The sequence below is a fragment of the Schistocerca americana genome, chromosome 7 (assembly GCF_021461395.2).
Source record: "Schistocerca americana isolate TAMUIC-IGC-003095 chromosome 7, iqSchAmer2.1, whole genome shotgun sequence".
NCBI lineage: Eukaryota > Metazoa > Arthropoda > Insecta > Orthoptera > Acrididae > Schistocerca > Schistocerca americana.
The window spans coordinates 361,301,202-361,323,982 of record NC_060125.1 but is presented as its reverse complement, the minus strand read 5'-3'; the positions used below and the strand labels follow the sequence as shown (position 1 = coordinate 361,323,982).

Sequence of the window (22,781 nt, the reverse complement as noted above, 5' to 3'; positions counted from 1 at the left end):
GTGTGATACAATCAGCCACCACCTCCCACCAGAGTATAGTAACAGGAATTTCCTGTTCCGTAAAAGAAGGGCCACTTCTGAAAGCAGCCACATCATATACAAGATGCACAGCAATCACTGAGCAGTGTTCTGCGAGGGGATGACAACTACCCATTCATCTATCAGTAACAATGGCCACTGACGAACTATGACTAACTGTAAACTTTACCATCCCGATGCTGAATATGCTGCACACCAAAATATCAATGACTTCAACAGCTATTTTAGTACTTGTGTCATTAGATTTACCCCTTAGCTCCTTCGAACTATGAAGGTGGAAACGTTCCCTCTAGCCTAGAAAGTCCTCGCAACCCTTCTGCTCTAAGCCTCCTTGCTGCTTCTGTACCAATACCCATATTTCCTCTCTCTCTCTCTCTCTCTCTCTCTCTCTCTCTCTCTCTCTCTGTGTGTGTGTGTGTGTGTGTGTGTGTGTGTGTGTGTGTGTGTGTGTGTGTGTGTGTTTTTTTTTAGTGGTCGTGAGGAGGGGGGGAGGGGTGCGTACATGCATGAGTGTGTTTTCTAACTTTATTAATTACTACATCTACTACAAACATACTGACTGCCTACAAACCTGCATCTGGATGTAGTCCCTGAGTGAGACAGTATGCACAGGGTCATGGGCTGCCAACTGCTTGCGTCGATGGTCATGTTCAGATTCGTAGTCCACATCATCATCTTGAATAATTGGGGTAGGGCTCGATTGCTCCGACAGCAGTAAAGAGCTTGAAACAAGACAGACATTCAGTACAAAACGCTTGACAGACATGGCTGGCTTTCACGGTTACACTGTAACAACAGAGTTTAATGCCAAAGAGTTGTGCTCTTAGCTTCGGAATTTAAAATGCTCAACCTGCCAGAGAGATAAACACTATTTGTTGAAATAGGGCTTAAAACAAAACTGTATTTGCGGTATCCCACCACCAGTGCATGTGAGTGTGAGTGCCCCGAGTGTCGTGTCACCAAACGTGTATGTGTGTGTGTGTGTGTGTGTGTGTGTGTGTGTGTGTGTGAATTGGCCACCAACTGTCTAAGTGTAGGCCGGCCATTGTTGGAAGCAGCCTGTGGAAGGCATGTGCGCAACGCAGTCTCCGCTGCATAGTCTGCTGGCAACTCATGCATATATATGCACAGAGCAGTGCTAACTGACATTCTTTTATGTTCTCCAGTTGTACTGTTCACATCAGTGTACCGTGTCTTGTTAAGTGGGGATCTATGAGAGAGTGATTTCCATTATTGTTCATAACTTCATGAAGAAAGCCCTATTTGTGTTACTTGTACCAGTCTTGTGTAGTACCTGGTTACTAAATGATTGGTGATGAGAATGGGATGGTTTCGGCATGTGCAATCTGTAAGTGAAGTTTCATCAGGTTTATTTATTATGGATGCCATGCTGCCAACCCTAATTGAACAACTTACTATGGATGTGACCACTTTGTTGGCTTCTGTTAACAGATAGGGTACCGTTCCACTGGTCCATCCACACAGTCAAGGATTGGGATCCCTACAAAAAAGTTTCAGACAGCATTTTTTGGCTTTCGGTGTGACAGACTCGAATTTGTGCAAAGCCTTCTTCCTCTCGTGTGGATTCTACCTAAGGCCTGTCAATTATTGTGTCAGCTTGCCCCTTTACAAGAGTCAGCAGCTCTCACTTTTGATCGCACTTGCAGTTTATTGTCCAATTACCATCGCAAACCACCCCACGTTACAGTGGTGTGAGCTGAATTGTACTGATGCAGCAAGAAACCAAAACTGTCATACAGCACCCGGGCAGCTGAACTTCACAGCCTTAGCCATATGTGTCAGTTCATTACTGATGCTCATAAAGACTCTTATGCAGACACTATGGTGTGCAATGTAATTATCTGTTTAGCTCCGGACAAGGAAGTGCGCTAGAAGGCTTTATTCTGTGAAAAACACCCTTGGCAGAAGTTTTGCAAACAGCACAATTTCATGAAGTTTCTCGGGCAGTAGGTGACTAAATTGAAGAGTTAGGTGATGTGGCAGAAGTGTCACAAGATGTGCCCACTAAGTGACAGATATCTTGCATGAGGAAGCGGCATTGGTGGTGGTAAATCATTTGGACACAATGCAGAGCAGATCAAGGACTGTGGGGCTCCAATGCTTGCGACTTCTCCCAAGTTGTTTATTGAATTAAGTGTTTTTCCTCAAATGGCCCAGCAACAGGTCGACACAGGTGCTGTAGTGATGTTATTGTGTTTTCAAACCTATGAGAGATTAGGCTTGCTATCATTGACAACGGCCACACTTAAGCTGGTCTGTTATAACAAACAGACCATAGTGCTGTCTGGAATGAAAGTAGGGAGTAGAAGGTCAAGAGGAAGACCAAGCAATAAATAATTGCAAAGAGAAGAGAAAAAGGAGTTTTAAAATTAAGGGTGAATGGACAAAAGTGGACTGGAAGAGATGATGGGAAGAAAAATGAAAATTGAGAAGTCTCTGTTGTAACCAGACTTGCTGGAGGTTGGAAAATGTTGAAGAGATTAATGATGAATATGACAGTATACAAGATCTCTGCAATGACCTAGGATAATGGATGAGGCAAAATATGTTACTAAATTCCCCAATATTCTTTGGAATTACAGTGGCTAGTCTTCATTTATGAGATCCTCAACTGATGTACACTAGAAAACCAAATACACAGGCAGAGATTTGGGGAGAAGGTTAAATAAAAAGTTAAATAAAAGGTTAAATAAAAATCTGTAACTGATACAGTGGACAATTTGGAACATTCAGCAGCATTTGTCCCAATCAGATGAAAGTGGATGCTGACATAGAAATTTGAATTGCTGAAAAGACAATGAAAGTCACATTATGGCTTGACAGCAGAAAACTTATGTCACAGAAGTGTCAATTTTATTCTTGCAACAGTTGCAAAATGTGCCATGACAATTTCTTGCAGTAACAGTCACCGTTTCTTTGATGGAACTACTTCACATTTTACTTACTTGACTGCCATGAATTTACAACTGGGATCTGCAACATAGCCACCATCTAAAGTTACCAGTTGTAATAGAACTAGTTATAGGGTAGTTCATGAATTCTTCAATATCACTAAAAGTTTGGCAGTTGTAACTTACCCAATCCCCAATGTGTAATGGACAAAAGTTAGAAAGTATGGTTTTTCTTAATTTATATCAGCATATTAAACTGTATGGTTCACTAATATACCAAATCAACATTATTTCAGATAATTTAATGTAATTAACAGAAAGTTATAGTTAGTTAGAAAACCTGACGATATGAATTACCATACTGTTGTAAATTTCAGCAAAATCTGTAATTTCATTCTTGTGATTGCACTATTACATTCCCACAGAAATGCTAGAAGAAATACTATGTTGTAATTAAACCAACAATTAAATATCAAAATTAATATTTTTCAAACTTACCTAAAAACAGACTTTTGGATCATTTATCAGTCATCTGACGTATTTAATGTGACTTGTGCACTTAATGTATCATGCCAATAATGAAAAACCAATTAGATCTATTTATTTATTGGTTCAAGAATCAGTTTCGTACATTGTTTGTACATGTGATATAGGACAGTGGTAAACCCAGTTAGTTTACAATACAGTAGTCATCTTGACTACATTGTTGACATAATAAAAATGCATAATAATGCAGGTTGGTGTACTGTATTGCTTCTACATGTGATAATAGCAGTTATTAAGTGAGATGACATGATAAGCACAATGTAAACTATATTATGAATTGACAATTAGTGCAATTTGGTAAATGAGGTTTACTTATTATGATGTTCCATATACTCAACCAAAGAATAGAAGCAGTGGTCAAACAAGAACTGTTTTAACTTTATTTTAAATGCATTTAATGTTGGTATGCATTTTAAGTAAGAAGGCATATGGTTATATAACATAGCTCCAGAATGATACACTCCTCTTTTGCACAAGTTTGTATTTACTGTGTTCCTTTGTAGGTTCATCTTCTGCCTAGTTTCATATGTGTGTATATCACAGTTGTGTTTGAAGAGATTTTCCTTTTTTAAGATGCTCCCTTTTGTGAAAATTAGTATTTCGTCTATATACAAGCAAGGCAGTCACAATATTTTCAGAGTTTTAAAAAGGGGTCTACAGGAATCCTTACATTTAGCTTTTTTTTATCACCCTGATAATCTTTTTCTGTATTTCAAAAGTTGTAATTAAATTTTTCATTAATGATTCTTGAACATTCTGATGTACACACTATTGATTTTCAGTCATTTTGTTACTATGACATTATCATACAGAACTATAACCCGAGATTCTGTTTTGGCATTTCGTACTGTACCTCAATTAATATTGGGCATAAAATCCAATGTGAAATCAAGATGTAGCTAATGTTTTTATGATGGGTATTGTTACTGTACCTTCATAATCAAATTTTCCCACTGGGGGAAAAAAAATTATTGTCTTTAAAACTGTGCTAACAGTTTGTTGTAAATCATTAACTTTTCATTATAAATCAGTAAATGTAATTGTTTTTGACAATAGGCCAAAGAACATATGTTGTTAAGACAGGATGTATGTTGAGCAGCGCAAAGCATTTGAAGCCAGTCACAGTTTGGCCAATGTAATGACACAAAATCTGTAAAAGTTGCTGTTTTGTCAGTCAGGTTGGTCGAAAACAGTCGTGTGTGAACATCTTTGAAAATGCTTATGAAAAGTACATCTGCTGTTACACGGTTTCCATCAGTGTGTTGGAAAATATTATTTAACATCCAAGTTTTTATCAAGTTTGAAATCCAGGTGAATCTGCAATACATATCCTCTAATGGACTTCATTGGTGCAAGAGATACGAGGGTTCAAAGCTTTTAAGTATTCCAATGCAAAAACTACATCAATCTCATACTATGATGAATCTCTCATAATGAGAAGTGTTTTAGCCAGAATTGGAGTAACATTGGACGGCCCAAAAAGAACGAAGTCCTAAACTTTCTTTCAGAAGCAAATTTCTCTATATGAAAGTGTAAGATTATGAGACAGAATTGCTGGCCTGTGTACAAAAAAACTCCACTCTTTTCTTTTTCCTCCTTGAACTATTACTTTCAACAGTCCACGTCAATCATTTTTTTCATCGCACTCATGATTTTCCCTAACATGTACCTCGATACTTACATTCCTTCCACAAAAATGCTCTTACTATAGAGGCCAACTGTTCCATATACATTACCCCCACTCTTGCTTAACCTTTGGTATTGATCCCAAGGGCCTCACATTAAAGGTCACCAGCTCTTGCTGCAACCCATCTTTCCACCAATCTCTTCTCAAATTTCAGACTAATTAATTCTTACAAGGAGAGGCCCCAGTGGGGGGCTCAAATTTCTGTAATTTTCTACATGGTGATATAGGTTAAGGTCCCATGTATCACACCCTGCAGCTATTCACCCTGGTGGGAACTAGCTGGTGAGTAATATATGATTTTTTTTTTTTTTTTTTTTGAATTTTGAGTGATGCTCTACAGCTTTACAAAATAAATGTTATCCTGACTGGCTGCACAGTGCAATGGTTAAAGTACTGTCTTCACATGCAAAAGGCTGCGGGTTTAAATACTGTCAGGTGTTACGAAACGTTTTATTTTTAAATATTTCTCAAAATGACTTTTTTTAATATTTTTATTTCTATTCCTTTGTCACATCATTTTTCCTTCCTATTATTTTTTTTGCCCCTTGGAAACTTTGTTCATGCGATTTTAATTATTTTTATGTATTATTTCGATTCTTGATTTTACATAATAATCCATTCTTTGGTTTAAATCTTCATCTATGTTATTTTGTCCATAGTGCAAAAAGAATTTATGCTTTAAATGTTTGTATGTGATAACCATCCAAAAACATGTACACCTTGTATTGAAAGATACGTTTCTGACACCCATTGCATGGTCAATATAAAAAGGTTATTTCGTCTTTTGTTTTTAATCCAATAGATCAGTATTTTCAAATGTTTAAAATATTACATTAGATAAACTAAAAATAATGACACTGACATACGTAGGACTTCCAAGTGGAGAAAGAATGATAGAAAGAAAAAATGAGAGAAATTTAAAAAAATTGATATTGTGATTAAAATGACTTGCTAAGCACAGATGTAAAAAATTACACTTAATTCAAATAATTGAAAGGAAATAATGATCTAAGATTTAAATGATCTAAGATTTAAAAATAAAAAAATTGGAAGTACCTGATGAGATTCAAACCCACAACCTTTTGCATCTGAGAACAGTACCTTAACCATTACATGATGCAATCAATCAGGATAAAATTCCTTTTTTTAAAGCTGGAGGGCATGATGTAAAATTCCACAGTTTTGTTCATAGATTATTTGCAAACGATGGCCCACAAGGGCAATTGGCTGGGACCTTACCCTACATCACCATACAGATGGTTTCAAAAAAACTGGTCCTACTGCTTACCAATCCTGTCCTTTACAATAAAGTGCATCTTTAAACCAACAATCCCAACAGCCGCTGTCTCTGTTTAAAATTTTCCATCTTTCAGTCCATGTATGTATAGCATACACAATGTACTCTTTGAAGATAGCTGTAAACTTTGAGAAAACACTTTACACTGCCTACAGAAGCTATTCAGACTGTAGGCCAAATACCCCAAAGTTGTGTCTATCTCCCACAACAACCACCATCCACTGCATTATCACCAACAACCTCCCCCCCCTCCCCTCCCTTCCCCTCCCCTCCCCTCCAAGCTCATCCTAGCCTTCCAAACCAAGCTCATCTTCTAGCCAATAATCCAACTCCAAAACCTCACACCTAGTCCTCGTTCAGTTTTAAACCTCTGATTGATATACCTTTCCTATCCTAAGAAATCTGTTCTTTTAAAAGGCCTAACTTTCAAGTCACCCATCCAAATTCAATCACCTCTTCTTAATTCATCTGTACCCACAATCTTAATTGGAAACACCACTTCACCATTCAATCCTCTTCTCCCCCCAATCATCTTCTCCCAATTAATCTTCCTGGAAAAATATCACTGAAACCCCAAACCTTTCTCAAGTTGAGCCCTGAGTTATCCATGATTTGAAGGCAGAATGCTCTTTCATCATTCTCTCTGTGGGCCAAGATTCCACTACTCTGATATTTGACTGTGAGGAGTATGAGGTGGGGAAGGCATTGTCAGTTTTCTGTCACCTCAACAGACAAAACTCAAAACTGTTCCCTAATGGCCCCCATTCCTTCCACCCAGATGGAACTGCAGAAAAGCTTTAGAACTTCCCACTGATAAATGCACCCCCCCCCCCTTCTACGTGCTTTCAAAATCACACAAAAATAACCATTCTGGTCATTCAATAAAAGGTGACATCAAAAGCTCCCACTGACTGTACCTCAGTCCTGTTGAACTAGAACCTCAACCCATCACACAAAGTCTCCTACCTTACAAAAACAAGGCACCAACCACTTCCTGGAATGTCTTCAGTCAACTCTCATCGAGAAAACACTTTGTCACTATCAATGTAATGTCACTCTACAAAAACATCCCACATAAACGTGGCCTCTCAGCCTTAGAACACTATCTCTCCCAAATGCTATCTGAAAACATTCCTGAAAAATAGTCTGTCACCTCTGCCATCTGCACCTTTGAGCACCAAACATGCAAACAAAATCCTCCCCCCCCCCCCCCCCCCCCCGACTGCAATGAGTGCCAGAATAGATCCCATATTATGCCAACTTTTTCAAGGGCACATGGAAGAGAGAGTCCTCTAGGCCTGAAGCTGGGCTTCCTGGCTTGGTACAAATTTATCAATGCCTACTTTGTGGTATGTAGTTTGTTAAAGAACTGCAACTATTCATGCAGCAGCTTAACCCCTCTCCACGACTCAAATTCACTTGGTCCATTTCACTACTCACAAGTGATATTTCACTACCTACAAGTGACGAATCTAGGAATGTACACTAATGCATGTAAAATGTGAAACACTCAGAAGAAATGGTCTACAACATGCCACGATAAGAGGACGTGTAGAACAGGGAAACCATAACAAGTGATTTAAACAGTACAAACTTGTCGTACACCTAGGCCCGACACTGCCCTATTTTGTGAGACTGCACAGGGCAGGTCAGGCCAGTGTTAAGCAACATTCAGTTGGTGCGGAGCCATCACACGAGGTAGAAACATGTAATCAAATGCCACTATGCCTCACCAACATCACATGGTAAAATATTGGCAAGTGAGTGCATTTGAAACGGACAGAATGATTGGTCCCATGGGAAGTGGGGCTGTAATTTGTTAGACTGCGGCTCGTACAAGGTACTTCAGCAGTGAGAAGTATGCGGAACCAGTGGAAAGAAGAAGTCCATACACAGTGCCAAGAGGGTACTGGATGACACAATGGTGACCACAGCACAGGATGACTGCCATGTTGTCCACTTGGCTGTAATGGACAGAACAGCTTCGTCTATAATGTTGGCGCGACACTGAAACACTGCTACAGAATTGGACATGTCTGCATCAATGGTTCCTTGCCATCTTTTGTGGGCAGGACTGGTGGCATGCAGGCAATTGTGTCAGCTTCCATTGACCAGAATCCACTAATGTCGCAGACTGCAGTGGGCACGTGAATGCTGACACTCACATGGTTAGTGGCAAAATGTAGTGTCTTTAGATGAGTACAGCTTCAACTTGTCCTACAATGATAAACGCATCGGTGCAGCTGTGGTGAATGTAGTCAGGCAGACTGCACTGCTGAGGACATAGCGGACAAACATCAAGTGTGATGGTCAGGGCCACCATTCCCTACAAGATGCAATCTCGCCTCCTACTTGTTGTAGGCAATCTGAACAGTTACTGCTACATCAGGGAGATTTTACAGCCCGACGCACTGAACCTCATGTAGGCCGTTCCACATATCATATTTCAGCTGGACAATACACAGCTGCATGTGGTGAGGAATGTGCAAGTCTCTTTCTAAGCACGATGAGTACCACTGCTTCCTTGGTCTGCCTGTTTGGCTGTCATGGTGCCCATCAAATATGTCTGGAATACAGTCAGTCAGCAATCTGAAGTGTTTCAGTTTGGCTTGGGCTGCCTGGTAGTTTGTTATACTTCACCTCATGCACCAAACACTTAAATAATTTGCCACCTGAACACACTTTTTATATACAATGAATGTTGTTTACTGAATATTCGGTCACCATTAAGTATTATTAATCAGGGTCCAGCTAGACTGTGCCCTGAATCCATGTACCTTCTTCCTCCAACTTTGCTCAGACTTTGCCTCCCTCCAGGCTGCAAATAAAGCTGAAGAACATTAACTTCTTGTTCTCATTCACTTCACAACATAAATAATAAGTGAGATTCAATTCACCATCTTCTATTGTCTTCAATATTAAACTAAATACATGACAAGAGGAGACAGCTATCAACTCGTACACTGCCTCTCTGTACTACATACATAACAGATCTGATATTCAACTTGAAAATTAACAATTACAATATGTTTATTATCTTTGACATTCCACATTCTTAGATTTCATGGAACGCTTTCTTCTGCACTGTCCACTCCATGGAACTCCTTGTTGTCCACCTCTGTACAGTCACTGGATCGTTAGCTCTGGTATCAGCACCTACGATTTAAAACACCTCCATAGAGGGATGCTCACTACTTATCGGCTACTTTCAGTCACAAACATCTTTTCTCTGATATATGTAATTATGGACATGATTCCTTTCATTCAAGGAATAGGATGTATCACTACATACTTGTCCATTCAGTTCCTCCTGCAGTGACATATGATGCTTTGTGGACGTGTCTACAAAAGCTGGCGCAGAGTATTCCCTAGCAGTATACTCAGGCGCTCTTTGATTCCATGCAACGACATCTAGTGGCTGTGATTCCAGCATGTGGTGGCACTACTCTGTACTGAATTCATACAGTGACTGTGCATGTACAGGTCTGTAATGATTATTATTTTTGTACTGTCATGCCCCTAATTGGTGGAATAAATTTCATTGTGATCATGTCTCTCACTCTTGATGTTTCACTTTTTCCAAAGAGTAGTTTACATATTTCTCCCATAGGGATCACTTAGACAAAATCAGACTACAGTGGACATACAGGTGTTTAAGGAACCATTCTTCACACACAACTGGAATGGGAAATGACCCAAATAACTATACAATGGGAAATAGTCTCTGCCATGCATTTCACTTCAGTGTTTTGCAGGGTATGGATGTAGATGGAGATCCAACAAAGGCTTCCATAAAGTTGACCCCCACCTAACTGAAGCCTACATTACATGTCAGTCCATATAAAACCAACTAATATGCAACAATTACTAACCTACGCTTTAAATGGTCCATTCTCTACAGTCCATGCCTTCACAGCAAACATCTGCTCCACTATGGAATCCCTCAACATCTACACCAACAACCTTTCTTACGCTTTCATCTCCTGCAAATACCACACAGATCTTATTCACAAACAAATCTCCCAAACTGTTCCAGCTTATCACACTCTGACTGATAAAGGCCCCATTTCCAAAAAACACAAAAGCCCCTCCCTTATCACCCAGGCCTTGAATGCCTTAATGCATTACTCTCTTCCTGATTATCTGCCCCGTGGCATCCCACTGGGAATTTCTGTTATCTTCAACCTCCGTAACATCTTTGTCAAACTGTATGAAATTTCCACACAATTATCTCTACCCCCAGGTGCCTATCCTTGCAATCACTCAAACTATAAATCGTGCTACACACAGGATCACTATCACCTACTCCAGCCCTACCGCTATAATCGAACACCAAAAGCAGGGCAACGAATGACTGGGCACAGAATAAATAATCAATCATGTGCTGAACAAGCGAAAGAATACCATTAATCCATAATGGTGAGAAAACTCGCAAGATCTCAGGAAGAACAGTTCACTTTGTGGAAATCCAGTACCCAGTTGCTGAATATTCTCTACAGCTGCTACACCAGAAGGGCTATTTGGATTCTCTCAACTGGTACAAGTTTTCCTCAACTTCAGAGATGGGAAACTACCCTTCAACATATCCTTTACATTCTGACACCATCGTGGACCCATCTTTTGATAACGTACACCCTCCATCCACCTCCTCTTCTCTCTTTCATTACCTTCTTTACTGCTTTCACATTTTAATTTTGCCTCCTGTCCCCCAACATCCTTTTCCTCTTAGTTCTAAATTGCACTATTAGTTTCATTTCTCTTCTTCTTAATCCATGTAATCCAGCTTTAATTTTCACTTTGTCATTGTCTCTGGACTGTAACTGGTCCAGAAGTCACAAATGTCCTATCTCTGACCAACTCTTTTTGATGCCTCACGTTTCATATTTGTCTCCTCTCATCCTCACCACATCCTGGGCTCTGAGTAATCTGTCCTTGTTTGTTAACTTTCCACGACTTGTCCCTCTTTCCTCCCCAGGAAATGAACTAATAGGTCCAAAATCTAGAAAAGTTTAGTGTATTTTCATATTTGTCTCATTGGCAGCGCTAAAACTTTCACCTCCTGAAGATAAGTGCCGGAAAGCAATTCTGTCTCATAATTTTAAAATTTGAACTTCCTAAGAATTAACCCAGAATATTTTGAACAGACAACAGTTACATGCTTTTGTACTATGGGCTACTGTTTGGCTTCCTGCAACAACTCATACTGGTTACTGTATTTTGCCTGTTGTTATGCCTTAGAGTCTGATACCAGCAACATTATGATTACAATGCTGTATGTCTAAATTGTTTAGTTCATGAACTATGCAGAAGGCATGGGCACTGTGAGGAGTTGTGCATATTTGAAAATGGAAATACAACAAAATGAAATTCATTTAACAACAATCACGGGGGGAAAATTTTTATGTGGTGTTACCAATATTTCTCTAAATTTTCTTGCAAAGTTATGAATGGATTTAATTTATTTCTTTTCATACTTCTCTCATTTATTATTTCCTTTTCTCAGTGGGTCTGAAAGTAAAACTTTGTCTTTATGTTTCTGTGCAGCACTATGTCATTTAGCAAATTCCACAATCTGTATAAGATATAACACTAAGTGAATTTTCCATCAGTGCTTGGCAGAACATGATAATAATATGAAAAAGGAAAACACTTCCTAATATTCTGCAAAATTATATTTATTTGGTCATGAACTCGCTTTTGGCTTTTCAGGCTATCTTCAAGTGACAACTGAATGTTGCAAACAGAAGTGTTGTGCTTGTGGACCAGTACCACTGGACACTTAGATACGTTACTACAGCATTTAAACTCTCAACATAGGAACAATCAGTTTACAAAGGAACCAGGAGGCTCTTCTATGTATTTTGTAGACTTCAATATAGATATTAGTACAAGAAAACACATTTAGCAACTACAGAGAAAACATAGCTACTGATAAAGCAATCCCTGCAAGCTCCCAGCATCCACACACAAACAAACATGCAGCTTTCCAATCAGTGGTGAATTGCCTCATATCTGTCCCATTATACAAATCACCCTCTCAAACAGAAATACAAACCATCAAACAAATCACTTCCAGCAATGGCTATGGTTCTGCCCTGATTGATAATATTCTACGAAAAAAGAAAATGAATACAACTGCACTACTTCCCTGGTGCAAAATTCCATATGTTGGCAACATTTCAGACAATCTTACAAAAACATTATAAAGTGTTGCAACTACAGACCCGCATTTTCATAATACAATAACATACAAAAAATTTTATTCAATAGTAAAGACAAAATGCAACCTTTGGCACATACTGGTGTGCATAAAATCATTTGCAAGCAGTGTGAAAAATGTATATTGGTCCACCAGGCAGAGCTGTGGCAATTAGGCTATGTGAATATCAGATAAGTTGATAAGATAAGATTTGATGTTTCCTGATAACTTTTAGCAGAAAACTGTCCATATCATGTAGAATGTGAAGTTAAACACTCAGGGAGGGAAGGGGGGACCAAATACTAGATTAAAAGTGTAAATTCATTTTATTTCTCATCATTTGTTGTATGTATCTTTGTATAAGACTTTGTTTATCCCCTTTTTAGTTAATGTAATTTTTGTAATATTTTCCTGTGTAAACAATTGGTCATTTTTGTATCTTCTGTACAAACAATATCTGTCGCACAACATGTTTACCTCTGTCTGTGAAATTCAGTTGTTATCTGAAGATGGCATAAGAAGCCGAAAGCTGGTTCTTGACCAAATAAATGCAATTTTGCAGAACATAGGAAATGTTTTCCTTTTTAATATATTATTATTATTATTATTATTATTATTATGAAAGAGTATAATTACCTTGATTCTTAATTCCAGAAATAGCAAGACTCATAATATTATTCATTCTGATATGAACAATCTGTTCAAATATTCAATACAATACTAGTTGATATAGTTAGACATTTAATGTCCTGATATAAATGAAAATAATGATTATTCACAAAACAGACTAAAAATAATACTCACTCAACTTGTCTACCCGTATCTTCAACTTTCATAACATCATTTAGGGCTTCTGTTATGTTTAACAGAACACCACAGAACCTGTCAAGCACTGACCTAAACAGTCATAGGAAAAAATGTATATATCAGAGTTAGTGGCTTGGCATAAACTTAACATGAGCCTCAAATTATAACAGAAAGATGAACACTAACTGAAATGAAGTAGAAAAAAAAGTAATATGTACCTAGAACCTGCAGTAAGCAAAGACGCCAGTGCCAGGCCCAAGAGCTTCCTACGCTCCAGTTGGGTAACTAGTGCCATTTTGTCCAGCCACACATCCAACATTTTGTCTAGAACTGCCTCTTGTGATTGCCTCAATGAATCAGCAACTTTGGTCACTGCCTGGACAGCCACATAAGTGAATTAAGAACTGCACAAAGTTAAACTGCAACTAAATATTGTTGATGTCCATGTGGCATATAGTTCATCTCATTTAGACATACTTTGCAGGATCTTGTTAACACTACCTAGTGTACATGATACATACTACATTATCAAATATACATGAGACTGACTGTGTTTTCAGGTAATACTTCTTGAAGAGAGGCTGTGTTATATCAAAAAGTCATGGTCAACAGCTATATAGGATTGTGTACAGGTATGTGTAGTACAACGTGGTCATTAAGGAGAAAATGACACAGATAATGTGTTTAAAAGGTAACACACAGTGCTTTAACTCAACCAGCTCTGCAAAACAATATACAGTGCTTTGGTGATTTAGCACAGGAGATTTGGACTCATCTTCCTTATTCCAGTGATTCAATACCTGTGAATTAAATCTACAGCATGTGTGTGTTTATAAAAAGCATGAAAACTCTTAAGATATTGAAATATATGTACTAGCTATATGTTTCTATGCACTACTTATTAAATCAGTGACTGGCAAGTGGTCCCTTATCATAATCATTGTTTATTGTTTCCACTCTGCTCACCCTAACTTATTTTGCACCAAGCATTACTTACTTGTATGAAGTTTCTGAGAAAGCAAAAAATTATTGTCTGAATTCTTAACTTGCAGAAAAGTTTTGTCAGTTCTTTTGTTTTTCAGCAGTGTCAATTTGGCAGTTCCTTTTGTGTAATAACAGTCCCATGTTTTTTTTTATTTATTTTTATTTACTGAGGCTATCAAATTACATGTCCTGCTCCTTTGTTGCCAAGTTGTACAATACAATACATTTATGGTATGATTACAGTTTTAATTGATAATTTTGATATTCGTCATCATATACACTATGCAAATTTAGAAAGAAAAAAATAATACCACAGAAGGAAAGTTGCTACTCACCATATAGCGATAGCCACAATAAAAAGATTCAACAATCATAGCTTCCGGCCATTAAGGCCTTTGTCAGCAGTACACACACACACACACACACACACACACACCACACACCACACACGCACGCAAACGCAGCTTGCACACACGTCTGCAGTCTCAGAGAGCTGAAACTACGGCGCGAGCAGCAGCAGCACCAGTGCATGATGGGAGTGGCGACTGGGTGGGGGTAAGGAGGAGACTGGGACGGGGAGGGGGATGGTTAGTATGGTGGGGGTGGCGGACAGTGAACTGTTGCAGTTTAGACGGACGTCAGGAGAGAAGGTGTGGAGGGGGGAAGGGGTAAGTAGTGGAAAGGAGAGAAATAAAAAGAATTAAAAGACTGGGTGTGGCGGTGAAATGATGGCTGTGTAGTGCTGGAATGGGAACAGAGAGGGGCTGGATGGGTGAGGACAGTGACTAACTAAGGTTTAGGCCAGGAGGGTTACTGGAACGTAGGATGTATTGTAGGGAAAGTTCCCACCTGCGCAATTCAGAAAAGCTGGTGTTGGTGGGAAGGATCCATATGGCACAGGCTGTGAAACAGTCATTGAGATGAGGGGTATCATGTTTGGCAGCGTGTTCAGCAACAGGGTGGTCCACGTTTTTTGCCACAGTTTGTCAGTGGCCATTCATGCGGACAGACAGCTTGTTGGTTGTCATGCCTACATAGAATGCAGCACAGCACAGTGGTTGCAGTTTAGCTTGTAAATCACATGACTGGTTTCACAGGTAACCCTGCCTTTGATAGGATAGGTGGTGTTAGTAACCAGATTGGAGTAGGTGGTGGTAGGAGGATGTATGGGACAGGTCTTGCATCTAGGTCTATTACAGGGGTATGAGCCATGAGGTAAGGGATTGGGAGCAGGGGTTGTGTAAGGATGGACGAGTATATTGTGTAGGTTCGGTGGACGGCGGAATACCACCGTAGGAGGGGTGGGAAGGATAGTGGGTCGGACATTTCTCATTTCAGGGTATGATGAGAGGTAATCGGAACCCTGGCAGAGAATGTAATTCAGTTGCTCCAGTCCCGGATGGTACTGAGTTAGGAGGGGAATGCTCCTCTGTGACTGGATAGTGGGACTTTGGTAGGTGGTGAGAAACTGGAAAGATAAGGCATGGGAGATTTGTTTTTGTACAAGGATGGGAGGATAATTACGGTCAGTGAAGGCTTCAGTGAGACCCTTGGTATATTTAGAGAAGGACTGTTCGTCACTGCAGATGCGATGACCACGGGTGGCTAGGCTGTACGGAAGGGACTTCTTGGTATGGAATGGGTGCCAAGTGTCGAAGTGGACGTATTGCTGGTGGTTAGTAGGTTTGATATGGACAGAGGTACTGATGTAGCCACCTTCGAGGTGAAGGTCAACATCTAGGAAGGTGGCTTGTTGGGTTGAGTAGGACCAGATGAAGCAAATAGGGGAGAAGTTGTTAAGGTTCCAACAGAATTCTAAACCCCTCACCTGGTTCAGATTCACTGATGACATCTTTGCTATGTGGATTGAAGGTGAGGACACCTTATTCACCTTCCTCCAGAACCTCAACAACATGTGTGTCACTTCGTGTTCTATTTGTGCTTGTTCTGGTTGCTGTCTTAAGATTTTGTTTTCCTCTGATTGTTTAATTGATGCGTGTTGGTCTTTCTTTGTTTGCTCTGGGATGTTTGAGTCCATTACTGTATTTTCTTCTTCTTCTGATTACACATTATTTTGTTCCAGTATTTGTTGTACTTGTTGTTTGATGTTTTCTAATTCTGACTGGGGTATCCTGTTATTTTTGATTATTACACGGATCTGATCAGCTAGTCGTTGTTCTGTTAAAAATTTTAATTTTGGTTATCTGGTAATAAATGTTGTGTATACTTGTGATCTGTGTCCAGTTGTGTTGGTTCCTAGGTTTGTTGCTTGGTAATAGCAGAACATGAGGTGTCGATTAACTTCATCTGACCATCTCATCCTCTGTCTTTGTTTTCCTTCTAGGGTAGTTGCAGGAAGCATATCCTGCAAAACACCTCTACTTGGATTTAAATTACTTTCCAGTTGGCTAGCAGTGTCGTTACCATTGTGGGCGGGCATAGGGTTCAAGCGTCATCCCCGACCATGACGGCGCTTGTCCGAGGCTTCTTTAGTTCTGTCCTGAACCAAGTAATCACACTAAAAGGGGGGTTAGCCCTATTAGTGGTTTGTTCTTTTCGTCGCTTTTTATGACTGACAGAACATACCGGAGGCCTATTCTTTTCCCGGGCCTCCATGGGGTTATTATTATTATTACTATTATTATCATTATCATTGCCAACACCAACAAATTAGCAGTTGTTGTATAATAAGTGTGCAGTAAAGCTAAGTGTTGCAAGGTGTATTGGCAATGCAGATTGTGGAATAAGTCAGCCTTTCCTTTCTCATGTCTTCCCTCACCGTACCTCCAATTGGCCTAACGTGTAAGCTAAACCCTTAGCTACGCAGCCCACCCTCGCTGCGAACTTTATTGTTATCCGCCACTCGTATCTATACTTTATTTGCCCCTAGAATAAACCTGATGTCGCAAAACACGTCCCCGGGTATTGCTACGGAATTGGAAGTAGCATCTGACATTATAAAAGATTGTTTTAATTTTTTATTGCATTACTGGGAATAGTTCCAAGATTTAATAGCCACATAGATTTTTCCTGATCGATGAGCCCAAGGCTCAAACCAAATATTTGTTCACACTTGACAATGATTTTCGCAGAGTCAATGGGGATACAAAATTTTTGCCTAAAGAAGCGGTAGATTCCACCATGAGTGGGAAGTTTGGCAACACTGCTCTACGAGTATAATCTAAGCTTTCATTGTTGTATAAAAACTCAACGCATTGTTGAAACTGTTGTAAGGTTGTAACAGTCAGTCAACAGGTTACTATGGAAGTGTGATGTGATTATGTAGTGTACTATATGCAGTCTTCGTCACTTTATAACATAAAAAGAAGTGTTAGTGCCGAAATACAATGTCGAAACAACAAACTTTAATTTCTTTCTTTTCTAATAAAAGACAGTGTATGGCAAAAGACAAAGACAAGTGTGAGTCTACTGAAAGCAGTGCTAGTGATTGTGACGATGAACTGCATAGGTCTACCAAGTCTTCAGTTTCCCTTCCACAGTTTTCAAACGATAAATGTGCTATTTCTGGCCCATCCGTAAATTGCAATTCTAAACAAAGTATTGATCGCGAGATTAAGTATCAGCAAAAATGGGAATGTAAGTACAATTGGTTGTACTTTGATCACAGCGGGGTGGGGCTTTCCGCAAATTGTGTGAAATACGTTTAAAAAATGATATCGAAGCTCTACAAAAAACATGAGGAGTGTTCATTTCTATACCTTTCACTAAATTTAGAAAAGCTACCAGAAGCACGAGAAAACTAGAAAAGCACGCCAACTCAGAAAAACATGCAAGAGCCGTTGCACTAGAAAATTGTAGGTTACAGTGGTTAACACTCCAATTCACACACAGATATTTAAACAAAATGAAAATGAAAACGCTTTAAACCGCCAAGCACTGTCATTGTTAATTCGAAGTCTGTATTTCCTTAGTAAGGAAGAAATACCCCACATAACAAAATATGAACCTCTAATTGGTAAGGTAGTACTGAAAAGCGACACTAATCTTGAAAAGTGGTTAAAATTTCAGAGTGAAAGGTCCACATATCTTAGTAAATATACTGCATCATAATTGTTGACTTGTTTGGGAGAGTCTTTAGACTTTCAAGACGAAACACTTCAATATGACAAATATTTTTCATAATGGCAGATGTATCTACAAATGTTTCCAACCAAAGTGAACTGTCTTCAGTAGTTAGATATGTTGCACCGTCTCCATCGTTTGAAGTGAAGGAAAGGTTTTTACGTCTCGTTGAGTTGAAAAGCACTTCAGCTGAATCCATATTTACAGCAATTGGTACTGAACTAAAAACAAGAAAATTTTCTTACGACAGATTATTATCTACATCCACACTCTGCAAGCCACCTGACGGTGTGTGGCGGAGGGTACTTTGAGTACCTCTATCGGTTCTCCCTTCTATTCCAGCCTCGTATTGTCCATGGAAAGAAAGATTGTCGGTATGCCTCTGTGTGGGCTCTAATTTCTCTGATTTTATACTCATGGTCTCTTCACAAGATATATGTAGGAGGGAGCAATATATTGCTTGACCCTCGGTGAAGGTTTCTTCTCGAAACTTCAACAAAAGCCTGTACCGAGCTACTGAGTGTCTCTCTTGCAGAGTCTTCCACTGGAGTTTATCTATCATCTCCGTAACGCTTTCGCGATTACTAAATGATCTTGTAACGAAGATCGCTGCTCTCCGTTGGATCTTCTCTATCTTTTCCATCAACCCTATCTGGTACGGATCCCACACCGGTGAGAAGTATTCAAGCGGTGGGCGAACAAGTTTACTGTAACCTACTTCCTTTGTTTTCAGATTGCATTTCCTTAGGATTCTTCCAATGAATCTCAGTCTGGCATCTGCTTTACTGACAATCAACTTTATATGATCATTCCATTTTTATTCACTCCTAATGCCTACTCCCAGATAATTTATGGAATTAACAGCTTTCAGCTGCTGACCTGCTATATTGTAGCTAAATGATAAAGAATCTTTCTTTCTGTGTATTCGCAGCACATTACAATTGTCTGCATTGAGATTCAATTGCCACTCCCTGCACCATGCGTCAATTCGTTGCAGATCCTCCTGCATTTCAGTACAATTTTCCATTGTTACAACTTCTCGATATACCATAGCATCATCCGCAAAAAGCCTCAGTCAACTTCTGATGTTATCCACAAGGTCATTTACGTATATTGTGAATAGCAACGGTCCTATGACACTCCCCTGCTGCACACCAGAAATCACTCTTACTTCGGAAGACTTCCTTTATTATCTTGTTCTTTCGACGGTGCTGCTAATTTTAGTGGTTCTATCTCAGAGTCCACACTCAGTTGTCAGAGAGGAAGGGCCATAAGCTGCCATACATTGAATGTAGAGCACACGTTTTGTCAATTGCTGCCATCAACTCTAGGAATAAACACCCCATTATAAAACGCACATTACATGTTGTTAAAGACATTTACATACTTTTTCATGGTTCTTCCAAACGAGAAAATGTTTTGCATGAAATTCAGTGTGCTTTAGAGCAACCTGTTTTAAAAATACCCGAAGCTGTTGACATCTGATGGTTAAGTACCTATCGCACAGTATATGCTATTTTCCTAACCTACAAGTCCATTATAATAGCATGTGAACATATACACAAGGACAGCGTGGATTTAACAAGTTTAGCTGGAGGAATTTTGTTAGAAATGACGAATTCCAATTTAATTGTAGGTTTAGTGATTTTAGACGATACGTTCAATGCAGTCTCAAATTTATGTAAAGTTTTGCAGAGACAATCACTTAAAATTTTGCAAAACCCTCTACTTGTTTCTGGAACTCCGGAACATTTAAGACACATCGACTGTCTTTAAGGAGATGGGACCTGGATAAACTAAAAGAACCAGAGGTTGTACAGAGATTCAGGGAGAGCATAAGGGAGCAATTGACAGGAATGGGGGAAATAAATACAGTAGAAGAAGAATGGGTAGCTTTGAGGGATGAAGTAGTGAAGGCAGCAGAGGATCAAGTAGGTAAAAAGACGAGGGCTAGTAGAAATCCTTGGGTAACAGAAGAAATATTGAATTTAATTGATGAAAGGAGAAAATATAAAAATGCAGTACGTGAAGCAGGCAAAAAGGAATACAAACGTCTCAAAAATGAGATCGACAGGAAGTGCAAAATGGCTAAGCAGGGATGGCTAGAGGACAAATGTAAGGATGTAGAGGCCTATCTCACTAGGGATAAGATAGATACTGCTTACAGGAAAATTAAAGAGACCTTTGGAGATAAGAGAACGACTTGTATTAATATCAAGAGCTCAGATGGAAACCCAGTTCTAAGCAAAGAAGGGAAAGCAGAAAGGTGGAACGAGTATATAGAGGGTCTATACAAGGGTGATGTACTTGAGGACAATATTATGGAAATGGAAGAGGATGTAGATGAAGATGAAATGGGAGATATGATACTGCGTGAAGAGTTTGACAGAGCACTGAAAGACCTGAGTCGAAACAATGCCCCCGGAGTAGGCAACATTCCATTGGAACTACTGACGGCCGTGGAAGAGCCAGTCCTGACAAAACTCTACCATCTGGTGAGCAAGATGTATGAAACAGGCGAAATACCCTCAGACTTCAAGAAGAATATAATAATTCCAATCCCAAAGAAAGCAGGTGTTGACAGATGTGAAAATTACCGAACTATCAGTTTAATAAGTCACAGCTGCAAAATACTAACACGAATTCTTTACAGACGAATGGAAAAACTAGTAGAAGCCAACCTCGGGGAAGATCAGTTTGGATTCCGTAGAAACACTGGAACACGTGAGGCAATACTGACCTTACGACTCATCTTAGAAGAAAGATTAAGGAAAGGCAAACCTACGTTTCTAGCATTTGTAGACTTAGAGAAAGCTTTTGACAATGTTGACTGGAATACTCTCTTTCAAATTCTAAAGGTGCCAGGGGTAAAATACAGGGAGTGAAAGGCTATTTACAATTTGTACAGAAACCAGATGGCAGTTATAAGAGTTGAGGGACATGAAAGGGAAGCAGTGGTTGGGAAGGGAGTAAGACAGGGTTGTAGCCTCTCCCCGATGTTGTTCAATCTGTATATTGAGCAAGCAGTAAAGGAAACAAAAGAAAAATTCGGAGTAGGTATTAAAATTCATGGAGAAGAAATAAAAACTTTGAGGTTCGCCGATGACATTGTAATTCTGTCAGAGACAGCAAAGGACTTGGAAGAACAGTTGAATGGAATGCACAGTGTCTTGAAAGGAGGATATAAGATGAACATCAACAAAAGCAAAACAAGGATAATGGAATGTAGTCTAATTAATTCGGGTGATGCTGAGGGAATTAGATTAGGAAATGAGGCACTTAAAGTAGTAAAGGAGTTTTGCTATTTGGGGAGCAAAATAACAGATTGTGGTCGAAGTGGAGAGGATATAAAACATAGGCTGGCAATGGCAAGGAAAGCGTTTCTGAAGAAGAGAAATTTGTTAACATCCAGTATTGATTTAAGTGTCAGGAAGTCATTTCTGAAAGTATTCGTATGGAGTGTAGCCATGTATGGAAGTGAAACATGGACGATAAATAGTTTGGACAAGAAGAGAATAGAAGCTTTCGAAATGTGGTGCTACAGAAGAATGCTGAAGATTAGATGGGTAGATCACATAACTAATGAGGATGTATTGAATAGGATTGGGGAGAAGAGAAGTTTGTGGCACAACTTGACCAGAAGAAGGGATCAGTTGGTAGGACATGTTCTGAGGCATCAAGGGATCACCAATTTAGTATTGGAGGGCAGGTGGAGGGTAAAAATCGTAGAGGGAGACCAAGAGATGAATACACTAAGCAGATTCAGAAGGATGTAGGTTGCAGTAGGTACTGGGAGATGAAAAAGCTTGCACAGGATAGAGTAGCATGGAGAGCTGCATCAAACCACTCTCAGGACTGAAGACCACAACAACAACAACAACAACAACAACAACAACTTTGCCCCCCCCCCCCCCCCCCCCGCATGCCATACCTTGCATCATTCCATTAACGTGCCACATAACACCCTCCCTGGTTATCTCACTCCCAGAACAGACTTTTCCTAGCATTCAAGATCCCTCGAGTTCCAGCATGCAATTTCTTCCTTTGGGGTCATTTGAAATCTCTCTTCTGGTGTGAGCCTCACACACTGCCCAGGAACTGAAGGATCAAATTCAGGAGGAACTTAATTGAATTCCAGTGCCAGTCCTGCAAGTTGTGATGCCTACCTTCTGCAAAAGACTTGAAATGTGTGTGAAGGAAAATGGTGGGCATGTATATAATGCTATT

At 39.5% G+C, this 22,781-nt stretch overlaps 1 protein-coding gene across 3 annotated transcripts in view; it reads right to left on the bottom strand.

The window, feature by feature from the left end:
* The window catches only part of LOC124621883 (importin-11), a 174,016-nt gene that overhangs the window by 4,251 nt on the left and 146,984 nt on the right, over positions 1-22,781 (bottom strand). For all 3 annotated transcript variants that reach the window (XM_047147352.1, XM_047147351.1, XM_047147353.1), the window contains exons 17-19: positions 13,706-13,863; positions 13,485-13,577; positions 611-761 (exon numbers count right to left, since the gene is read on the bottom strand). In XM_047147352.1, coding sequence (XP_047003308.1) covers positions 611-761; positions 13,485-13,577; positions 13,706-13,863 — 402 coding nt within the window. The remainder of the gene's footprint in view (positions 1-610; positions 762-13,484; positions 13,578-13,705; positions 13,864-22,781) is intronic.